General features: G+C 36.6%; 1 protein-coding gene across 4 annotated transcripts in view; it reads left to right on the top strand.

Moving 5' to 3' along the window:
* The window catches only part of DLG2 (discs large MAGUK scaffold protein 2), a 1,673,246-nt gene that overhangs the window by 1,615,481 nt on the left and 36,730 nt on the right, over nt 1-21,035 (top strand). For all 4 annotated transcript variants that reach the window (XM_039848192.1, XM_039848194.1, XM_039848195.1 and 1 more), the window contains one exon: nt 534-609. In XM_039848192.1, the coding sequence (XP_039704126.1) occupies nt 534-609 (76 nt within the window). The remainder of the gene's footprint in view (nt 1-533; nt 610-21,035) is intronic.

Genomic DNA, 21,035 nt, shown 5'->3' with positions numbered 1-21,035 from the left:
AAAATGATTTTTGTTTGTTCCCCAGCCCCTCAATAAGTGCTTGATGAAAGCTGCAGAATGACAGGAAAACATTGGGTAAATGGAAAAATTCAAGACTATCTATAACATGTTTGGTTTTAAGGTGAGGGTAGTAAATTCTGTAGTGTTCTTAAAAGAAAAGGAAGAAAAGGGAAACAAAAAGAAAAGGAGAAGAGAAAAGTTTACTTAATCTCCACCTTATACATTCTTCTCTATGGGCTGTAATTTCTTGAAATAGATTTTGATTGATTTATTCAGGCATTTAAATAACAAATATTGGTTTTTCTCCTTTGTTTCAATTACTGTGACTCTCAGTACATATAACACAGAAATATCAAGGGATGTGTTAGAAGCTTAAATACATTACACCAAGACTTTTTATACTGAACAAAGGAACAGAAACATTTTAAAACACATTGTATTTGAGCCATATAAGAAATGTTCTTCATTTAATAAGGAACTTGATCATAAATGACTGTCTGTGTAAAAGAGTCTTTATTTTCAATTTTCTTTAGAGTGGAAAGAAAGGAACGTGCCCGATTGAAGACAGTGAAGTTTAATGCAAAACCTGGAGTGATTGATTCAAAAGGGGTAGGTACAAAATAATTGGAACATTAAATTCTCTCGGTTGCCATGGATTTAACTATAATTAACATTTAGGCTTTCAGTAGCAAACAAATTATAAAGCTACCAGATAGTACAGCGCTGTTAGAAATGTATTGCTAAAAGTAATGATGTGATTTCTGATGAAGTGGATTTATGGTAAACATATTAAATCCTGGGAGCAGAGCTGCTAGTGGTCAGCAGAAATTATGTGTTGCTAAAAGTGATATAATGACTACCATGAAGAAAGAAAAATATAATTTAAGTGTTTTAATTTTCTAAATTTTTATTTTAAATTAAATGTTCTAAAAGGATGGATTTCATAAAAAATAGCTGCTCATCATAAAATATGTCTAGCCTGTTACACATTATAAAGCTAAGATAGTGGTCCTGGAAATATACACATGGATCATCTAAATGAATAAAGTGAATACGTGGATTGTTGTGACAGACATAGAAAAGAAGAGAATTAACAAATGAAATTTGATCACTAAAATTAAAATATTTACTCATATGCACATGTATCTTTTTGTAAATAACAGCTTTAATGAGATATAATTTACATTATACCATACAATTCACCAATTTAAGGATGCTATCCAAAGGTTTTTAGGCTATTCAGAGTTATGCAACCATCACTACAATCAATTTTAGAACATTCCATCACCCCCATTAAGAAATCCTGTAGCATACATTTTCCATTCCCTCCAACCCACTCCAACCCCATCTCATCCAATCCTAGGCAGCTACTAATCGACTTTGTCTCTATAGATTTGCCTATTCTGGATATTTTATATAGATGGAATTACACACTATGTGGTCTTTTGTGACTGCTTCTTTCACTTACCATAATGTTCTCAAAGTTGTAGCATGTATATGTGCTTTATTTTTTTCACTGCCAAATAATATTCCATCATCTGGATATACTTTATTTATCTATTCTGGTAGATGGACATTTAAGTTTTTTTCCCACTTTTTTGCCTATTGTGGATAATGCTGCTATGAACATTTGTGTACAAATTTTCACATAGACATATACTTATTTGGGAGAATATCTGGAGTGGAATCTGGGTCATATAATAACTCCATGTTTAACATTTGAGGAGCTGCCGAACTGTTTTCCAAGGTGGTTGTACCATCATTTTAAATTTCTACCATCAGCATGTGAGAGTTGCAATTTTTCCACATCTTCACCAATATCTGTTATATGTCTTTCTGCTTATAGCCAGCATATTTGTTTTGAAGTGGTATCTCATTGTGATTTTGATCTGCACTTCTCTAATGACTATTTGTGTTGAGCATCTTTCTCTGTGTTTATTGGCCATTTGTATATCTTCTTTGGAGAAATGTCTATTCATATCCTTTGCCCATTTTTAAATTGTTGTGCTTTTTGGGTTTTTTTTTGTTTGTTTGTTTGTTTTGTTTTTGTCGAGTAGTAGAGTTTCTTTATATATTCTGAATATTAATCTCTTATCAAATAAATGCTTTTAAAATATTTTCTCCCATTCTGTGAATTGTCTATCTACTCTCTGAATAGTGTCCTGTTATGCATGAAAGTTTCTAATTTCAATGAAGTTCAATTTATCTATTTTTTCTTTTGTTATTTTCATTTGGGTATCATATCTAAAAAACCATTGCCAAATCCAGCGTCATGAAAACTTATGTTGATATTTTCTTCTAAGAGTTTTGTAATTTTAGCTTTACATTCAGGTGTTTGATCTATTTTGAGTTAATTTTTTATATGATATGAAGTAGGGTTCCTATTTTATTCTTTTCCATGAGAATTGTCCTCTTTATTTTTGGATTGTTCATTGCAAGTGTATAGAAATATAATTATTTGGTATGTCTATCTTACAATCAGCTACCTTGCTGAACTCATTTATTCTAATAGTTTTTTTTTCATGCGTTTCTCAAAATTTTTTATATACAAGATCATGTCATATGTAATAAGAGAGAGCTTTAACTAATTTCTTTCCATTCTGGATGACTTTAATTTCTTTCTCACACCTAATTGCCCTAGCTAGAATTTCCAGTACAATGTTGGAGAGAAGTGGCAAGGACGGCCATTCTTGCCTTGTTCCTGACCTTAACAGGGAAGCATTTAATCTTTTACCATTAAGTATGGTGTTAGCTGTGGGTTGTACAGCTTTTTAAACCTATTTTTAAATGACAATAACTAGTATCTTATGGCTATATTGTAAAATACCTTTCCCCATCCCTCCTCTCTTTCCATTCTCCTTCTGTTCTTCTCCTTTCCTTTACTTTTTTTTTTGTCCTAACAATCCTGGCTTGTGAACACCAAACAGAACTCCAAGTTACAGTGAAGATGCCACCATGAAAAACAAGAAGAATAACTGTCATTTCTCAGGGTTTTTGAGCCTCAAACCACAACACTGCCCTTTGTATTTTTAAGTAGACATGTCACTGGGTAGCCCATTCACTGACATAATAATTTACTGTCCCCTAAAACATTGAGATGAAATTGGAATTTATTTAAAAATATGGTGTCACTCTAAAAAAAGTGAGGGTATGTGTCGTCATGTGTGAGTCCTTTTAAACAAATAGTGCTTATGTATAATGGGGTAGGATTTTTCAATGATTCTTGGTGAAAATGTAAGGATAGATTTCCTCTTTCTTTCATATATGTAATTGGATACATATCAGAGAATTTTTGTTAAATATCTACCACATGCCAAACATAGACCTATAGACCATAGAACTTTGAAAGATAGAAAATACAACATAGGTTCTCCTCCTCCAGAGCTTATAACATCATTGAGAGCCTAGATGTCTTTCTGATAAGACCAAAACTTGTATATTATACTTTTTAAACATATTGTTAAATACTATTAGGTATGTGCCAATGCATAGAATATAAATTCTAAGACTCAAATGAGTATTGAAAGAGAAGCCGTGATCACATGGAAAGAGAAACCCTGGGCTGAATTTCAGGAGGGTAAGTAACCTGGGTTCTGGTTTCAGTTCATAAGTAAGTCAGCACTGCTATTTTGGCCTTGTTAGCAAAACAACAGCTTTGAACTACATGAGGAATGTCAGACAAATTTTATCTTCTCTGTAGACTGATGCATTAATAATTTCTACCTGGAATTTTGTATTGAAAATAATTCTGAAGCCATATATGACCTCAGCAGGAAACAAAAAATTATCATGATTAATTAGTCATGCCTAGCACAAGATTGGAACTTGTTCTCTATTTGAGGTCCCTGGATTCAATAATTTTAAAGTACCTTCCAGTGGTAATACTGCATGAGCCTATGAATTAAGAAATAATGACCCAAAGTTTTCTAAATCCCATGAGAAAGATACATCAACGAGAAGACGCTTGTCCAGAAGCAGAAAGCAAAAGATAGAAGAAAGTGTGCTTAAGAAAGGAGACACAAACTATGTGGAGGATTGGGAAAGCTGCGTCAGGAGATGCCACTCAATTTGAGCCAAGGACAAGAACTATGGAAATAAGTCAATGTTACACAGCTAGCAGGTGCAAAAGTCAGGTTTAAATTCATATCATTTTTACAGCAGAACATTTGTCCTTTCTATTTCTTCATACTGTACCTTATTCTGTTGGGGGTCAGAAGAAGGAGAGAGTTACCAATTGTGCCTTGAGTATGAGAGAAGCCTTCAAAGGGAAGGTGTTATTTGAACGAGATCTTGAAGTCTGAGTGTCAGTTAGCCATGCATAGGAAACAGCATGAACATGAAGGTGGAAACTGTAGGCATGTTGGAGTGAGGCTGAGCAAATCAGAGGCATCAGATGGATGGCATGGGTAGTGCGATACGAGTTGTAAAAAATAGGGCTGACAAGGATGGTGTGGAAGATCAGGAAGCTTATGTGGAAAGCCTGGATATGAGCTTCAAAGCTCACTGAATTTTGAGAGCATCTGTGAGGAAATCTGAGGCTCTCCATTTGAAAATGCCCATGTGCCTTTACAAAGTCTGTGTATACACATGCAAAGATAAGTGGACAATTGGTTCAGTAACCCAGATAATTCCAGACTTTACAGACCCATAAAGTCAACAAGGTCATCAGTTGAGATGGGTCTCCTTGAGAATTGTCTCAGTTCCTCATTGTAGCCAATTTTTCCTGAGACTATCAGCTAAGTTCCTAATGAGTTTCCATTCAAACTAGCCTCTGGTGAAAACTTAATCAGCCCCTTAATTTCCTTCTTTGTTCCTCTGACTTTTTTCATCAATTTCCTAATCAGCCATTCTGTTACTTCTTGAGGTGTTTAAGAAATTGTATAATCTTCAGAATCAAGTTATTCTCTATTGAAAAACCAATGAGTATTTAGAGATCTATGCTAAATTTTGCTTTATTTTTATTTAAAAATGCTTATAATTTAAGGCAGGGAAATATATGTTAAAGAGAATATCAGAGAGTTATCAATATCTTTACTAAGTGTCATCAATGTGCAATGTAAAAGTGTCTCCAATGCTTTTTAAAGTAAGGTAGGCTATAGATAAATAACTAACTTGTTTAACCACAGGCTGGTACAAAACAAAGGTGGAAAATGTTATTCAAAGTAGTTGGAGTGTTCATTATACAACACCAAACGGCTTATATACATCTTTTAATCACAACAAAGACTTGAAGGAAAATTATTTATACCCTCTTTATAGATTTAAAGAAACTGAGGCTTAAAAAGATGAAGAAATCTGAGCCTACGTCTGACTGATTCTAAAACTCATAATCTATTTACTACAGCATGTTCTCTTCTTTATTAAAACCACGTTACACTTGTGCATTTTAAGAAAAATAAAGAAGTAAATCAAATTGGATTTAACTTTGTCAAAGACTAACTTGGGCATAAACTTAAATCCTGAAAAGAGGAAGCTGGTTTCCTCCATGATGTATACCTTTCTGGATGAAAAGCTTTCTGAAGTGAGCTTGGGTTGCACACTTTCTCTAGTAAGGCCTGCCAGAACAAATGAGGGGACAGGTCTTGGCAAAACTGTTTATTCATTTATATAATAAGGTTTGTTAGATGTCATTATAAAGCAGCTTGCTGGGCAATGTGAACCAAGATGAGTAAGCCATGGTCAGTGTCCTGAGGGAGCTGAGATTCTAGGGGAAAGAATGAGTCCTCGCAGAGAGGAAATGGTGAATATTCTGCAGTTCAAAGGAAAAAGAGATTCTGGCACGAAAGCTGGGAGATTTTTAATTGGAGTAGAGGGAGGGGACTTGAAGGATTAGTAAAATTTGCAAGGGCAGGCAGTGGGGTAGGAATAGGATGGATACATAGGAAGTAAAACATGGTTTACTTTCATTGCAAGCAACAGTTTATGAAGGAGAATGAAAGGATTCAACTGGAGAGTTAGACTCAAGTCAGTTCTGCTGCCTTACATTTTCCTGGAAACTTGTACTTTATCATGTAGACGGTGAAGAATTTGGAGAGTTATGACCAAACTAGACTTAATGGTTTCCTCTGGGCTTGCATGCTGAATATACCTGTATCGTTGCCCAAGTGTCACTCCCAGACAAAGGCCCAAACTTACTCATCTTTGTGCCCCTAGCACCTAGCATGGCATCCACAAGACAGACTCTGGCTCCTCCATCTACCCTTCTTAGAGGAAAAAGGAATGAATGATGAAAGTAGGTTTCAAAGAGACCAATCTGGCAACTGAGGGAAGGATAGATTGGAGGAGACAGAGACTAGCAGTGACAGATGTTTGAACAGACATGGTTCTAGCCATTAGGAATCATAAAATATTCTGAGGAAATAACATGTTAGCAAATAACACAGAGAATCTGATAAGCGCCGAGTGAGAAGTGAGCCCAAGGTCTCAGGGTCTCATTTGAACTCAGACCTGGAATATGTAAGCTTCTCTTGGAGTTCATAGGAAAGTTCCTAGAAGAGATAATGTCCAAAGGAAAGCTTGAAGGATAAATAAAATCTAACCAGGTATTAAAGGATAGAAAGAATGTTGTAGAGGGGACAGCATGTAAAGCCAGGAAAGAACTCAAGCCCACTGTGCACTAGAAAGCCAAAGAAGCTTAATGTCGATTAAGTACAAAAGCATGAGTGCAAAACTGCATGTTTCAGCAGAGAAGGCAGAGCAAAATCAGGAGCCAGATCATGAGAGCAGTGGAGAGTCTTTGCAGGATTTTAGCAGAGGTTAGAGTGCTCTACTGCTGGGTGGATTAAATTTCCAAAAAGAAGCAACCCTAGAAAGCAGGAGTCCATTTTAAAAATGCAGGTACAACATGGACTGGGACCATAGAGTCAATATAGAGAGGAAAGAAAGACCAGAAAATATTTACAAGGAAAAAAAGAATGTGTAGCCTAGAACACCTACATTAACATCAGCTGAGGCTCTTTTTAAAAATGGAGATGCCCAGCTCAACCCCAGTCCTGTGGAATCAGAATCCTTGGGGATGGAGATAGGAAAGCTGCATTTTTAACAAGCTTCCCAGGGATTTCTTTAGGCTGGCTAAAATTAGAGATACACAGGCATAGCAGAAAGATTTGGTAACAAACAGCATGACTGACCAACTTCTATCAGAGTTAGAATAACATATCTAAGCCTCAATTACCTCATAGGTAAAAACAGAAATTATATTAAAAGAGACAATATATGTAAAGTACCTAGAAATATCAGTCTATCTCTTTCCCACCCCTACCCCTTCCCACACACACACACCTCAAACACTCCCCTTTAAAAAGGCTAGAATGAGTAGTTTCCTAAAAGTACTCCTTCTTTAGGTCTCAAATCCCTTTGCACAGAGAGAAAGGAAGGGAGGGTTGCCTCAGTTTTGCCCTACACTCACTTACACAAGGAGGGGTTTTGACCATGCACTTGCCAACTTTGTGGTTGAGCAGGAAGGTAGAGGTGGCAGCAGGACTGCTCTCAGCCCCCAGCTCTGCCCCTGCCTTGGGCTAGAAGTCGGAGTTGTTTCTGAGTTCTCTGCCACATTGCATGGCTGCCTGTGGGACTTGACCAGCACTTCTTGCACTGGAGAACCACTGCATTTCATTCCATGAGGGAATTACTCCACACATCTGTAGATTGCTTTTTTTCCTACTGGTTATTTTTATAAGCACTGCTCACTTTTGTTTCTTACGATAGCCCTGTAAGGTAAGTATTCCTAATATGCCCTCTTTACAGATGAGAAAACTGAAGCTTAGAAAAGATAAATAAATTACCCAAGCTCATAGAGCTAGTAAGTGGCAAAAATGAGCCCTTCATGATGACATATTATTGTGTGAGCAAAACAGAATAATTGATTCTTTAAGGCATTTCTATGTATGAACTAATTCTATGTGTTATTAGCACACCTAATTCTGTCTCTTCAATTAGTGATGCTGGGGCTAGAGTAATATAAATAGGAGATGTATAATTTGTGATTATAGAAATAATGAGTATAGTTTCATCAGATGAAGCTTTTGTTAAATTTTCTTCCTGCTGTTAACTTAGGATGTTAGGTATTATTCAGAAAACTTGGCTCAAATCCATTTCTACTTTGAAAGTTATTTGTGAATAAATTCAGATTCACTACAGGGCTTCCTTTAACCTGACTCTTTAAGGTAAAAGGCCGAGTCACACACCTCAGAGTTTGCATGTTTCACTTTGCCAAAATCTTTAACAAGCTCGAAGCTAAAATAGCAATACTGAAAGATAAAGATGCATAAGTGACTGCCCAGTCATCTGACTTCCTCATTACAGTAATTACAGCCAGACTTTTAGCAAGCAAAAATAGTATATCATTCCTCTTAATAACTGTGGCTTTATATGTGTTTATATGTGGGTAGAAAGTCTTTTCGCGTGTGTGTGTGACAGATCATGTAATGTCTGAAAAGTCAATAATAACTTTCAGTATGTTCCCAATATTCATAAAAATACCTAATTACTTTGTCTTTTTATTTTTAAAAAGTAGGCTCTGAAATTAGACTTCTGGATTTTATTCTTATGTTTCCTAACTATGTGATCTAGAGCCAGTAGCTTCTTTTTCTGAGACTCTAATTATTCAACTGTAATAATAAAATCTAGAGAATAGATTGCAAGTTCTTTGAAGTCAGGGAATGTGATTTATTTAGAGCCCAAAATAGTTCATGGCATTCAACCAATATATATTGAATTAAATAATATGAGAATAAGGAAGGTAGATATATAAATTAGAAAGTACAGCATACATGTTTTTTGCTGCAGCTTGTGAATAGAGAACTGAACAATTTATCATTGCCTTTAGCAGAAGGTTCTTGTGATCTGAGTGTTATTTTTTTTTTTCGTTTCAATAAATATGTTTTAGATTTCCCCTATATACAGGATATTGCCCTGAGGAGAGAGACAGACAAGTAAGGCCCACCTTTGCCATGACAGAGCTTACCTTCGTGTGTGTGCGCGCGCGCGCGCGCTTATAATATGTATAGGCAAAGAAAGTTTAGTGAGAGATATGAGAGTATTAATGGAGATTCAAAGGGGAGAGAGGGCTTACTCTTTGTGAGAGCAATTAAGAAATGGTTTCAAAAAAAAAGGTAGCACTTAAACTAGGTCTGTGAGGATTGAGTAAGATTTCAACAACTATAGAATAATTGTATTTTACACTTAAAAAGCAGTAAAAGCAAAAGTAAAGGAGTAGAGATGTCCGGTGACCAGCAAGTATTATCACATTTGACTAGAACATAGAACACATGCCAGGGAGCAGTGGAGGAAGTAAGGCTGAAAACGTAGCTTGAGGCCCAATAGTAGAGGGTATTGACTATTCCTTTAAGAAGTTTGAGGAAGCTATTCCTTCGGCCTCGGGAGACCCTTAAAAGTTATTTGGACAGAGCAGCGATGTTCATGAATGAGGAGACTGAATCTTGTATCTGGGAGGATGGATAGTGGGTACCTGAGAGAGACTGGAGTAGAGAGGCACAGTGGGCACAGAGGGCGGGGTTGGAGGGCATTGAAGGACTCAGGTCACGTACAGAGGCCTCATCATAGAAATTGAAGGATGGCTGTAAATGGCAATGACATTTAGCAGAGAATGTTGAAAATGTCACCCATGAACATGTGGAAGATGATGAACGAGTTACTAACTGGTAGATAAAAGGGTTAAAGGCAAGTAGTGCAAAGTAACTGTGCCTACTAGGATGACAGTGGGAGAATGAACTTGGCAGAGCAAGGCCAGAAGTTAAAATTGTATGTAAGCTTTTAGGCCTATCCTCAAGCAGATATATACCAACGCCTGCCACCACCACCACCCCTCGCATAGACTTGCCTTACCTGCCAACTAAAGTCTCCAGCATTAGGTAATTGCTATGTGCTGTTAGAAATTGACACCAATTTACACATGTACTGAAATAACCACAGAATTGAACTGAAAAACCAGCCCACAGTAGAATCAATAAAATTGTCGCTAAAATAGACTTAAAAAAAAAAAATGAAGCCAATTTTAGACCGAGTGCCAGGTTAAAAGCAAAACGATGATTATGATGGATCCAGTCCTCTGGGATGAAGAAATTTCTTGTGGATACTAGTAATAAGTCCTTATATTTGCAGAGCACTTTGATATATTATCCATTTCATAGAAGAAGAGCAGGGTCAGAGGAAATGAGTGACCTGTCCATAGTCACACAGCCATTTCCTTTGAAGACACATGAATATCGTTTCATTATTTAGCATAATTTACAAGGTGTCTTTCACTTCCAGCACTGTGCTAGCGCTGGGAGAAACAAAGATGTGTGAGCCTTTGCCCTTGTTCTTAGCAAACACCAATGGTCTGGGAGAGATCTGAAATTCCTTGGAAGCTGGCACTTCGGATACATAGTTGTTTCTCTCAGACGGTGAAGAGACCTGGTACTGCGATCCTAGTACACTGTTGGCCATGTCATCGGAGACAAGCTACCTCTATAAGATAGGACTGATAAGAGGGATATAGTGAACTTGCTTCATTAAAATGTGAGATTAACCTAGAGACATGGTATGAAAGCTATTAAGTCAGATCAAAATTACACTTCTCAAGGAAAACATTCACGTGTAGCTCACTTACTACCTGTCAATCATAATGTAATAAGCACCATGAACCTACCATCTAACATGAAAATATGAAACAACGAAAAGCATATGATGACTAAGGATTATGATTTATCACATTCTGTGCACTCGAGATACATTTAGGGGAAAAGAGGGAAAATAATGCTTTCCATGAAGCAAGAGTGATTGGTATGCATAAGTGACAATGGGGAAGCTATGAGAAATATACTTTATTTGTTAGCAGTGATAACTTATAATGCGAACAGTTTCCATTTATTTACAGAGTTCTGAGAAATTGGGGTGACACAACTACAAAGTAAGAGCTTTCCCAATGGCTGCCTCATATTTACTGCAAGCACTTGTCAGAATAAGTTAGAGCCTATCTCACTTGAAAAGAAGCGAAAAGCTCACAGATATGCCATTTGCCTTTCATGTTTTGACAGCTTTATGAATATTTGTATAAGACTACTCTACCACTTGTTGAAACTGGTATTTGGGCATCCTTGATCTGAGTGATTGTTTTTCCTGGAAGGCACCAAGAAGCCACTATTTCTCTCTGTAATTGGCTTGTGCTCACCTGTCATGAAGAATTAACATTTTAATGGGTTTGCAGCATGTGTTCAGTATGAATGTGAGAGCTCATCACTCTTCATTCATGAGAAAGCATTCTGTGAACACCTTCCAGGCCCACAGGCCCTTTTGGAGGTAAAGTGCTAGGAGTATAAGCCCAAATTACAGTTTTTAAAATAAAAAACACAAATTTATGATTTATACTCAGTGGTGCTTTGTTAAAGGTGAGACACTCTCTTTTCCCCCCAACTGATCCCCAAGAGCTGACTGAACTTCCCTGTTTATCCGTGTAACGGGCAAAATTCATATTTAGTAAATAAGAGATTTGACTTTGATCAGTATTTATTTCTAAAATATGATAGCAATGTAACAAACATCTATTAAAGGTTATTAATAAGCCAGGCATTTTACTAAATAGAGTATAAAAATTTTTCTCATTAATCTTCACAACAATACCATGAGAAGAGAACTATACAGAGAACTCTTTTCAAGAAAATAATTCTTCTGGTCTCCCCGGTATTGACTAAACATTTTTATGTTTATAAAATATATATAAACATAAAATTAATTCAAATATCTTATGTTTATAACTCTTATTATCTATAAAATTAAAGCAATTTTACAAATTAAATGTCATATATATTAGTATTTATATATTATAGCCACAAAAATCAAACAAAGTTAATGTGATTGGTGATGTTTTAGTGATACTAAATCTTTATCCACAATGTAAACATGGCAGGGGCTGCTGTGCGGAAGTTTCTTTGAATTGTACCTGCTGGGTGTCAGGTCTTCGAAGACTCAATTTTATCACCACTTTTTTCTACAGTACACCCACTAGCCAGCCCTTAGCACAGAGCCCGAAGAAGCTGTTAAATGAATAATTATAGATCTCAGCTATTATACTACAGATGCCCTCTTCTCTGCAGCTGAATCCAAACTCGGTTGTTTTCCATGCCTGTCTCACTATGCAAGGCTCAGCTATATTCTTCTGGCACTATCTGCAGATACCTCCATCCAGCCCCCATCCAAATTGAATTTGCTATTTTTAACCTACTGTGGGCTGAGAAACCCAAGAAACAAGCTTTTTATTTTTTTTTCTTCATTTAATAGTAAGTAGGCTCTTCCCTCATGATGAAAGTGTGTAAAACTTTGATGGTTAGATTTTGTGACTTCTCCGTCGACTGCAAAATTCTTCTTCAGGGTTTTTTATAATCCAAACATTTCAAGTTACTGATTGAATGATAAAGAATGGTTTCTGAACACTACATTTAATTTCTGTAGAAAAATTTGTAATGCTCATTTACTGCTTGATAATTTATTGAACAGAAGTAGATACTCAGTAGCGCCATATGTAACTGAGGGCTTCTTAACGGTGCGAGCCAGAGCTGCCTCTTGAGTGTCTTTTCAGCCTTTCCTCTGAGCCCCACCCTCAATCTTAACAATCTATCCACAGGATTTGAGAAGGGTGGAAGGGAGAAGAGGTGGCTTTGCGCCCCCTGTTGGGCAAGTCTTTCCTCTACCTGAACCAAGCTTTGCTATTTCTCCACCTGACAATCTCCTACTCATTCTTTAATTTTCAGCTAAAATGGTGCCTCTGAAACTTCTCCAGCTTCCCCAGTGCCCGTTGCTCCCTCCTTGGTGCCCTCACAGCTTATTGTACATACTTCCATCATAGCGATTATTACACAGTGTGGTAATGATTTGCTTAAACCGTGAGCTCCTCACTTTGTGTTCCCAATATTATAGCCATACTATTGCAGAAGGGCCAACGTGAGGAATGAAGACGCATCCCACATACCATTCGGCAAGCCTAAGAAGTGAGCTTTGGCCATTCCTCTTCCCAGAGAGTTGACTCTATCTAATTTGCACTCTTTCTAATTTGCATTTTCTAATTTTCAATTTCTAAATGACACTTTGCCATTGGAGCCTTGAGCATAACATTTGACAAAAACAAAAACAAAAAAAAAACAGTAAATGCTTATGGAATGAATATAATCATTTATTGAGCATTTACCATGGCTAAGTCCTTATATGCCTGGTTGCATTTAGTACCACAATAGCCTGTGATGGAGTTACTAGAACCCCATTCCTCTGGAATCTTCGAGTAATGGATATTGTTGTCAAATGTAGTATCTTCTACTAGGATATGTACTCTTTGGCGCCTAAATGAGTATTGAGAATGGGTAAAGAGCAATAATGTTGTTTATTAAATGCTCTTTCCTAGGCACTGTACTAAGTGATGCAAGTGCATTTTCTCACGAGTGGAAAGCAATCGTTATGTGAATTTTATGTCCAAACAAAGTACAAAAATTGTCCCCTTGAACCAGGACTGTAGCAGGAGGAACGGAGAAAAAGTGACAGAAATGTACAAGTAAGGAATCAAGGATGATTGCAAAGTTTCTGGTTGATGTTGAGGGGGAAAAAAAATCCTCCCCAGGCACAAGAAGCATGCTCCGTGGCTTTAAAATGACAAAGAGTAACAGTGGCAGACTCATGCAGTGATCCCTAGTGTTTAGTACAGAAATAACAATGAACTTGCTGGGCTGTGACATGAGCATGAATCAGAAAGGTATGTATGTGTGTGTGTGTGTGTGTGAGAGAGAGAGAGAGACAGACAGACAGACAGAGACAGAGACAGAGACAGAGACAGAGACAGAGAGAGAAATTATTTTAAAAGAAGTGTTCAAGATTTTGAAGGTGTTTCTGTTCCCCTGAGGTATGTGTATGTGTTTTCAGGATTTTTACCTCTGCACTTGAAAATCTTAGAAGAATTCAAATCCTAATCAAGTGAAATATCTGTACTTCTCTCCCCTAAAAATGAACCACCGAGAAATCCATGGGCCATTCACATCTCTCTAGAACTATGATACACTCCTCTAATGGGCTCTGCTTGTCTTAGAAAACACAGTCCACATAGCATAACATATAGCATAGGAAATGCATCTCAAAGGAAATGCATAGATGGAAGGTGCAGTGTGGATGAGACAAAAGTGCCCAAGACAGAAACCACCTCTCTAATCACGTCATATGACATAACTCGCGGTGAGAGTCCTAATCCCTGTGACTCATACTGCTAAAAAGGAACTATTAACTGAGGGCCCAGCAGTCTAAGCTGTAATGAATTTGTCTCCACTTGTGAGTAACCCTTCCTTCCATTCAAGCCAGAGGTGAGAATTATTCGATAAGGTATAACTTTACAAAGAATACTATTTATTATTGTACTTTACTTGTTGGTTGGCCCTCAATTACTCCTGAGATATAATTGCCTCAAGTGACCTCTTGTGCTCTAGGTCTGAAGTTGACATCAGATAGTTGCAGACAGAGCAAACTGTCAGTTCATGAAATTGAGTCATCTAAGAGGGTGAAGCTTGAGTACCTCTCTTAGCTGAAGGAGGAAGGAGAAGCAGAGAACAGGCAGCGGGAAGAAGAGGAGACATCTTCACAACATGAAGAACCTTTTAGATCATCTAATTGATCTCTCCGATTGACAGAAGAGGGAGCTGATGAGCAGGGAGGGAAAGTGCCTTTCCTAAGCTCATAGAGATAAGAAGGGCCAGAACCTGCAGGTAGTCTCTCCTCTAAGTTTCCATAGCACGCATAGCTTAGATATTTGCCTACTGTAGACAGTAAGCCCCACAAACAAAGCAAGTTACCTCTCAGAGTCTCATCTGTTACCAGTAGTGATGATGATCATCATCATCATAATGATGATGGTGATGATGCAACAAATCAAAACTGCAATGAGATATCACCTCACATCTGTTAGACTGCCTATTATCAAAAAGACAAGAAATTACAGGTGTTAGTGAGGATGGGGAGAAAAGGGAACACTTGTGCACTGTTGGTGGGATCATAAATTGGTGCAGCCACTATAGAAAACAGTATGGCAGTGCCTCAAAAAATTAAAAATGCAACTACCATATGCTCCAACAACTCCACTTCTAGATATTTATCAAAAAAACACAAAAACATTAACTCAAAGAGATATATGCACCCCATGTTCATTGCAGCATTATTTACAATACCCAAGATATGAAAACAACCTAAGTGTCTATCAGTGGATGAATAGATAAAAATATTTGTGATATATATATGGGAAAGAATATATGGAACAAAGAAATATTCAGTCATAAAAAAGAATGAAACCTCGCCCTTTGTGACAACATAGATAGACCTCCGAGACATTATGCTAAGTAAGTCAGACAGAGAAAAGCAAATACTGTATGAACTCTGTTATACAGTATGTGGGATCTTAAAAAAAAAAGAAAGAAAGAAAAAGTACATAGATACGAAGAACATATTGGTAGATGCCAGAGGTGGGGTATAGGGAGTGAGGAAAATGGGTGAAAAGGGTCAAAAGGTAAAATTTAAAAATAAATAAGTAAATAAATATTCCCAGAGAATGTACATTAAAGTAGGCCTCAGAAAAAAATAAAATAAAATAAGGGGGAAAAATAAAACAATAAAATGTTTTAAAAAATTAAAAATATTTTTTTAAAAAATAAAAAATAAACATAAATAAAATAACAAAAGGGCTTTTATTTCAGATGATGATGATATGAAGTAAGTATTATTATAATCATGGTACAGATAAGGAAAATGAATTCCAGAAAAGGTTAAATAACTAGCCTCAAGGCCACACAGCCCGTAAATTGGATCAAACTTACTAGCAAGAAAAACTCTCAAACAGAAAATGAGCCTATCAGAGAAGCAATATGCCTGCCCGGGCCTGTCTGATCCCAGGCCTGGGCTTTTATCTCTTCCCTGTGCATGCTCCTTACTTAACAAATGCCTGGGAGTATACAGTGATGCTGACTTCACGCCGTACCATCACATGCCTTCATTTGAACAAACCAAATTCTGAAATAAACTCATTGGTCTCTCCCTTCCTGTCTGCAATAGGATATAGCATGGGTACCCTGCCACGGACAACTACCTGTCAGCCAATCCTTCATGCAGACAATACTGCTTAAACAAGTACTATTCTTGGCCCTGGAAAATTGCAAACAGAAAATAAAATCATGAAGTTTAGGCTTTAGAGACTGAGAGAACTGAGTTTGAATCTAGTTCAGTCACATATCAGCAAGTTACCTCTCTCATTCTCAGTTTTCTTATTTGCATATGTATATTAATATGGGCAGGTTGTGTGAGTGTGTGAGTGTGTGTGTGTGTGTGTGTGTAAGACAGAGAGAGAGCTGGGGAGGAGGGGATCCAGTGAGATAATTAGTACAAAATGTTTAACAAGATGCACACTAACAATGGCACAGAGAAAGAACTCAATAAATATTAGTTGCTATCACTATCATTGATGAGTTTACATTCTAACTGGAGAAAGACACACTTTGAATTGTCAGAGAACAGTCAAGAACCCTGCCTAACTCCTTTCACTGGTAGCATAACCTCCCTCTCTTTCTTCCTATTTCTCTTGGTGAACGATGGTCTATTCTTTAATATATAGTTCACATGTCTCCTCTTGCTCCCCTCCACAGCAGAATTTTTTTGCCTTCCTGATGCGTCTTTAGTACCTTGCACACAGTCTCGCATTGTTCTAGTAACTTAGGAATCTGTCACTGAATTGTGAGGTCCTTTAGAGTTTACTGTAGCTCCAGCTCCTAGCACAGACCTGGTTCACATATGCTCAGTACATATTTGTTGCAAGAATAAATGGAAATAACTACCCAGGGTAGAGGAGCTTGGAATAGCTAGAAAAGCCTCTGTCAGGAGATCCATGAGAGATGAGTAACTGCAAAAGTGCTTGGACAGACAGCAATGGAAATGGGGAAAGACGGAACATCTTTCCATTGGTGTAGATCAACGTATGGACTTGAGCGAGAGTCTTTTCCTCACGCAGGTAAACCAGTTTATAGCTTTTCTTCTGGCTAAATAGGGGCCACATCATATTTATGGTAGATGTGTAGACAAGACAGTGAAGACTGACCTGAGGGATTGCCAAAAAGGAGAGAAGCCCTTGGGGAAGCTGTGGAAGAAATGGCATTCCTGGGAATGAAGAAATGAAATTAAGGAGCGACATGTTCCCTGCAAATAGTGTATTACTTCATACTAGTAGAAAGCATTCAGTGTTCTTATAGCCCCTAGAGAACCCATCACAGAAATCTCATTATCTGAAATATTTGAAAAGAATAAAGCAACAGAGATTATGTTTCAGATACAAAGTATAATATTCCACAGGATGTAATTTGCCTGGAGAAGTTCTCAGCCATGGTCATTATTATGACTATATGCTGAAAGCAGAGTAGAATGCATACTTGGAATCTTTGCAGGCAATCATAGAAAAGGCAATATTGAGTAGTGAAGAGCTCAACTCTAGAGCCAATTGTTTGTTTATGAAACTTGGTTCATGACTTGTAGCTGTGTAAACCCTGACCGAGTGACTCAAATTCTCTATACCTCAGTTTCCTTATGTGTAAAATGTGGACACAATTTATGGCCACTAAATAGGAGAGGATGATATGTGCAAAGCACTCATGGTAATCCATGTAAATCACTTTAAAAAGTACCTGCCAGTAGGTAAGCATTTAACAAATGTTAGTTTTTTTTAAATGCCATTATGATTGCCAAGTACCTGTTAGTGATTTTGCTGCATGCATTGTTCTGAGGCTCTGTTGGAAGTGCAAAGGAAAATTTAAGACGAGATACTGGTTCAGAGTTAGGCTGAAGATGAAACAAAAAATCTCATATCAATAAGGCAACTAGGAAACTTAAATCTCAAACAGGACGACTCCAGGTGATGAGAAGGGAAGAGTCCTAGAATAGTCAGAGAAGCCTAACCTGGTGAATGCTCAATTAAGGCTCATTAAAGATAATTAAGATTGGATATCATTAAGATTAAGATATTATCAGGTATTTTGTCAAACTCAAGTTTGGAGGGGGTAAAAAAATCATAGAAATAAAAGGACCCTCTCAATTATCAATGCATTTAGAGAATACTAAAATAGAAAGGGGAAAAAAAGGAATTTTTAAAGATTGACCTTGAATGACGTTTCAAAATTTGAGAATGATAGAGATAAAAGAAACCTCAGAGATCAGCTGGCCAAAGCAGCTTGTTTTAGAGGTGGAGAAACAGGCCCAGAGTTGTGACCTGCCCGAGTCACACTGGAAGCCCAGGTCTCCTCATTCTCCTCAGTCTGATTCTTGGCTCCCAGTGGACATTTTTTGACTTCTGCCTCCTGAAAGGCATTCTTCTTGTCCAACACCCATCAACTAGTTGGACTTTTACCTATGAGTCCTAGAGATTTTGCTGGCCAGAATTTGTTAGTAGGGGGGAAAGGTGAGAAATTGGCAGTGTGACCAACATCTGATCCACTCAACTGTTCAGATCCCCATTTCTCTAACACATAGAAATTTAAAACTAATTTCACATGTCCTAATGATGAGAATATCTTGAAAATGAGGAAAGCAGGGAATGAAGGTTTTGGATTTTTGCTTCTTTGTTTGGTGTTGTTTTCAAATCCTATGGGTTGTTGTATAAACAATAGCATTTTGTGGCTTCAGGATGAACTTCTGAATAACCCTAGAATTATGAATCCATTAATTGGAGTCACATAGCCTGGCAATTTCATTTGGAGTATACCACACAAAATGATGCATAAATTGACAGAGAATGACAAATTATCAGATGTATTACTAAATTTGATTATTTCTAGCGCTAATCATAAATATCAATATCTACTTAAATGAAGACTAAATTGCTAAGAGCTTGGCACATAGAAGGACATAGTAGCATTCAATTAATAAATTTATGAATGAATTAAGTAAATAATGAAAAATTATAAATTTATTAATAAATAAATGTGTGACCACCTAGCCAACAGCAGCATGAAGGTACCATCGGCTGCAATAAACCTGAAAAAAAAAACATTTCAATTTTTTCCAACAACTGCAGCTATGACCCAGTGACCACACAAATAAAGTTTCACGTTGGCAAGGTAGGACAGACTGTGGAAGAAACTCACATGTAGTAGACAACGCAGTGCAACAGCACCACCTTTGGTGTTTGATTCTCTGATGCTTTCATTCCCCCAATTTGAGGTCATGTCCTCATTCATGCTGGAAGACTTTGAAGCTTAGCAAATAGATTCATACTAAACCTAGTCTACTAAAGCCCTGTATCCAGAATGATAGCACCCCTCCTCCCCCAACCTCTTCGTGCCATTTAGAGAATGCCTGTCAACAGCAATAGATGATGGATAAAATCAAAATCTTCCTTTTCAATTGCTTGGAGGAGTGCTGGCACAATATTCTGAGCTACTCAGGAATAATAGTTAGACCAGTGATTTTAATATATCTCTAGATAGGATGTCCTGAATTATAAATATATTATTTTCAAAATTTGTATTGTCTTATAGATTTATATTTTAATGTAATGGTAATATAAGTTTATACTTTTGTGAGAAATAATCTCTCTTGGAAAAGTCTTCAAGCAAAGAATTTGATAAGGAAAGATCAGAGCTTAATCTCCTGGTTGTAGGATGTATAAATATTCTCTTATAATTTGATTAAATAAATCTTGTTCTTGGCTAACAGACTTTAAATGTAGCTTTTTCACAGAAGCCTTATATTATAATGGGGTGATTAGGAGAGTGTTGGGGATGTTAGTAGGGGGAATAAAAGCGGTCAAGACACATCATTGGGACCAATAGTATATTAAGAGTAAATGGCTGCTGGTGGAAATGTCAATTACTACAGATCATTTTGAAAGCAATTTGGCAACATGTCAAAAAATTTTAACTATTCCTAATTTTCAATCCAATAATTCAACTTCTAGAAATCTATCCCAAGGAAATAATTTGAAATACAAAAGTGTTATATTCATTGCAACATAGAGTACTTAAAAAATGCAAAATTACAGAAGTGTCCGACAATATAGGAATAGCCAATTGTGGTAAATCCACTTTGTGAAATATTAAGTTGTTTTTATGTTTACAAGATATATTGATTTATAGTCTTCTTTTCTTATGATGTCTTTTCTAGTTTTGGTATCTGGGTAATAGTGTTCTCATAGAATGAGTTGAAAAGCATTCTCTCTTCTATCTTTTGGAAGAGTTTCTGAAGAATTGGTATTTTTTCATTTTTTTAATGTTTAGTCTAATCCACTAGTGAAACCACCTGGCCTACGCATTGTTCATAGTATTCCCTTATAATTCTTTTTTGCTTCTTGCAAGGTCAGTAATAATGTCTCCTCTTAGTTCTAATTTTAGTACTCTCTCTTTTTCTCTTGGTCAGTCTAGCTAATGGTTTACCAATTTAATAATCTTTCAAAGAACCAACTTTTGGTTTTATTGATTTTTCTGTTTTTCTATTCTCCAGTCATTAATTTCTGCTTTAATCTTTATTCTTGCCTTTTACTACTTGCTTTAGATTTAGTTCAGTTTTCTTTTTTCAATATCTAAAAGAAGAAGGTTAGATTATTGATTTGAGATTTTTTTTTGACAGGCATTTTTAATTTCTAAAAATTTCTCTCTAAGTGCCACCGCTTTAACTGTATCTCATAAATTTGTGTATCTTGTGTCTTTATTTTCATTTATCTAAAAGTATTTACTGTTTTCCTTGCAATTTCTTCTTTGATCCATTCTTTAAATTCAAGAGTGGTTTTTTTAATTTCCATATGTTTGGGATTTCTCAAATTTCTTTTGTTAATTGCTCGTTTCAGTTCATTGTTATGCATTCATTTAAGCTGATGCTTCCAAAGAATCTAATGATGTGGGAAAATGCTACTGTTGCTGTTAAAATAATTGGCTCCTTTTTATTGAGCTTTACCAAGCGTCAAGCATTATGATAAGTGCTTTTTATATGTTATCACATTTAACTACTCACAACTGAGGCTCGGAGATTAAATAACATTCCTA

Source organism: Pteropus medius, unplaced genomic scaffold (assembly GCF_902729225.1).
Source record: "Pteropus medius unplaced genomic scaffold, Ma_sr-lr_union100, whole genome shotgun sequence".
In the NCBI taxonomy this organism is placed as follows: Eukaryota; Metazoa; Chordata; class Mammalia; order Chiroptera; family Pteropodidae; genus Pteropus; species Pteropus medius.
The sequence above is the reverse complement of the archived record's forward strand: the minus strand, read 5'-3'. Positions and strand labels throughout refer to the sequence as shown.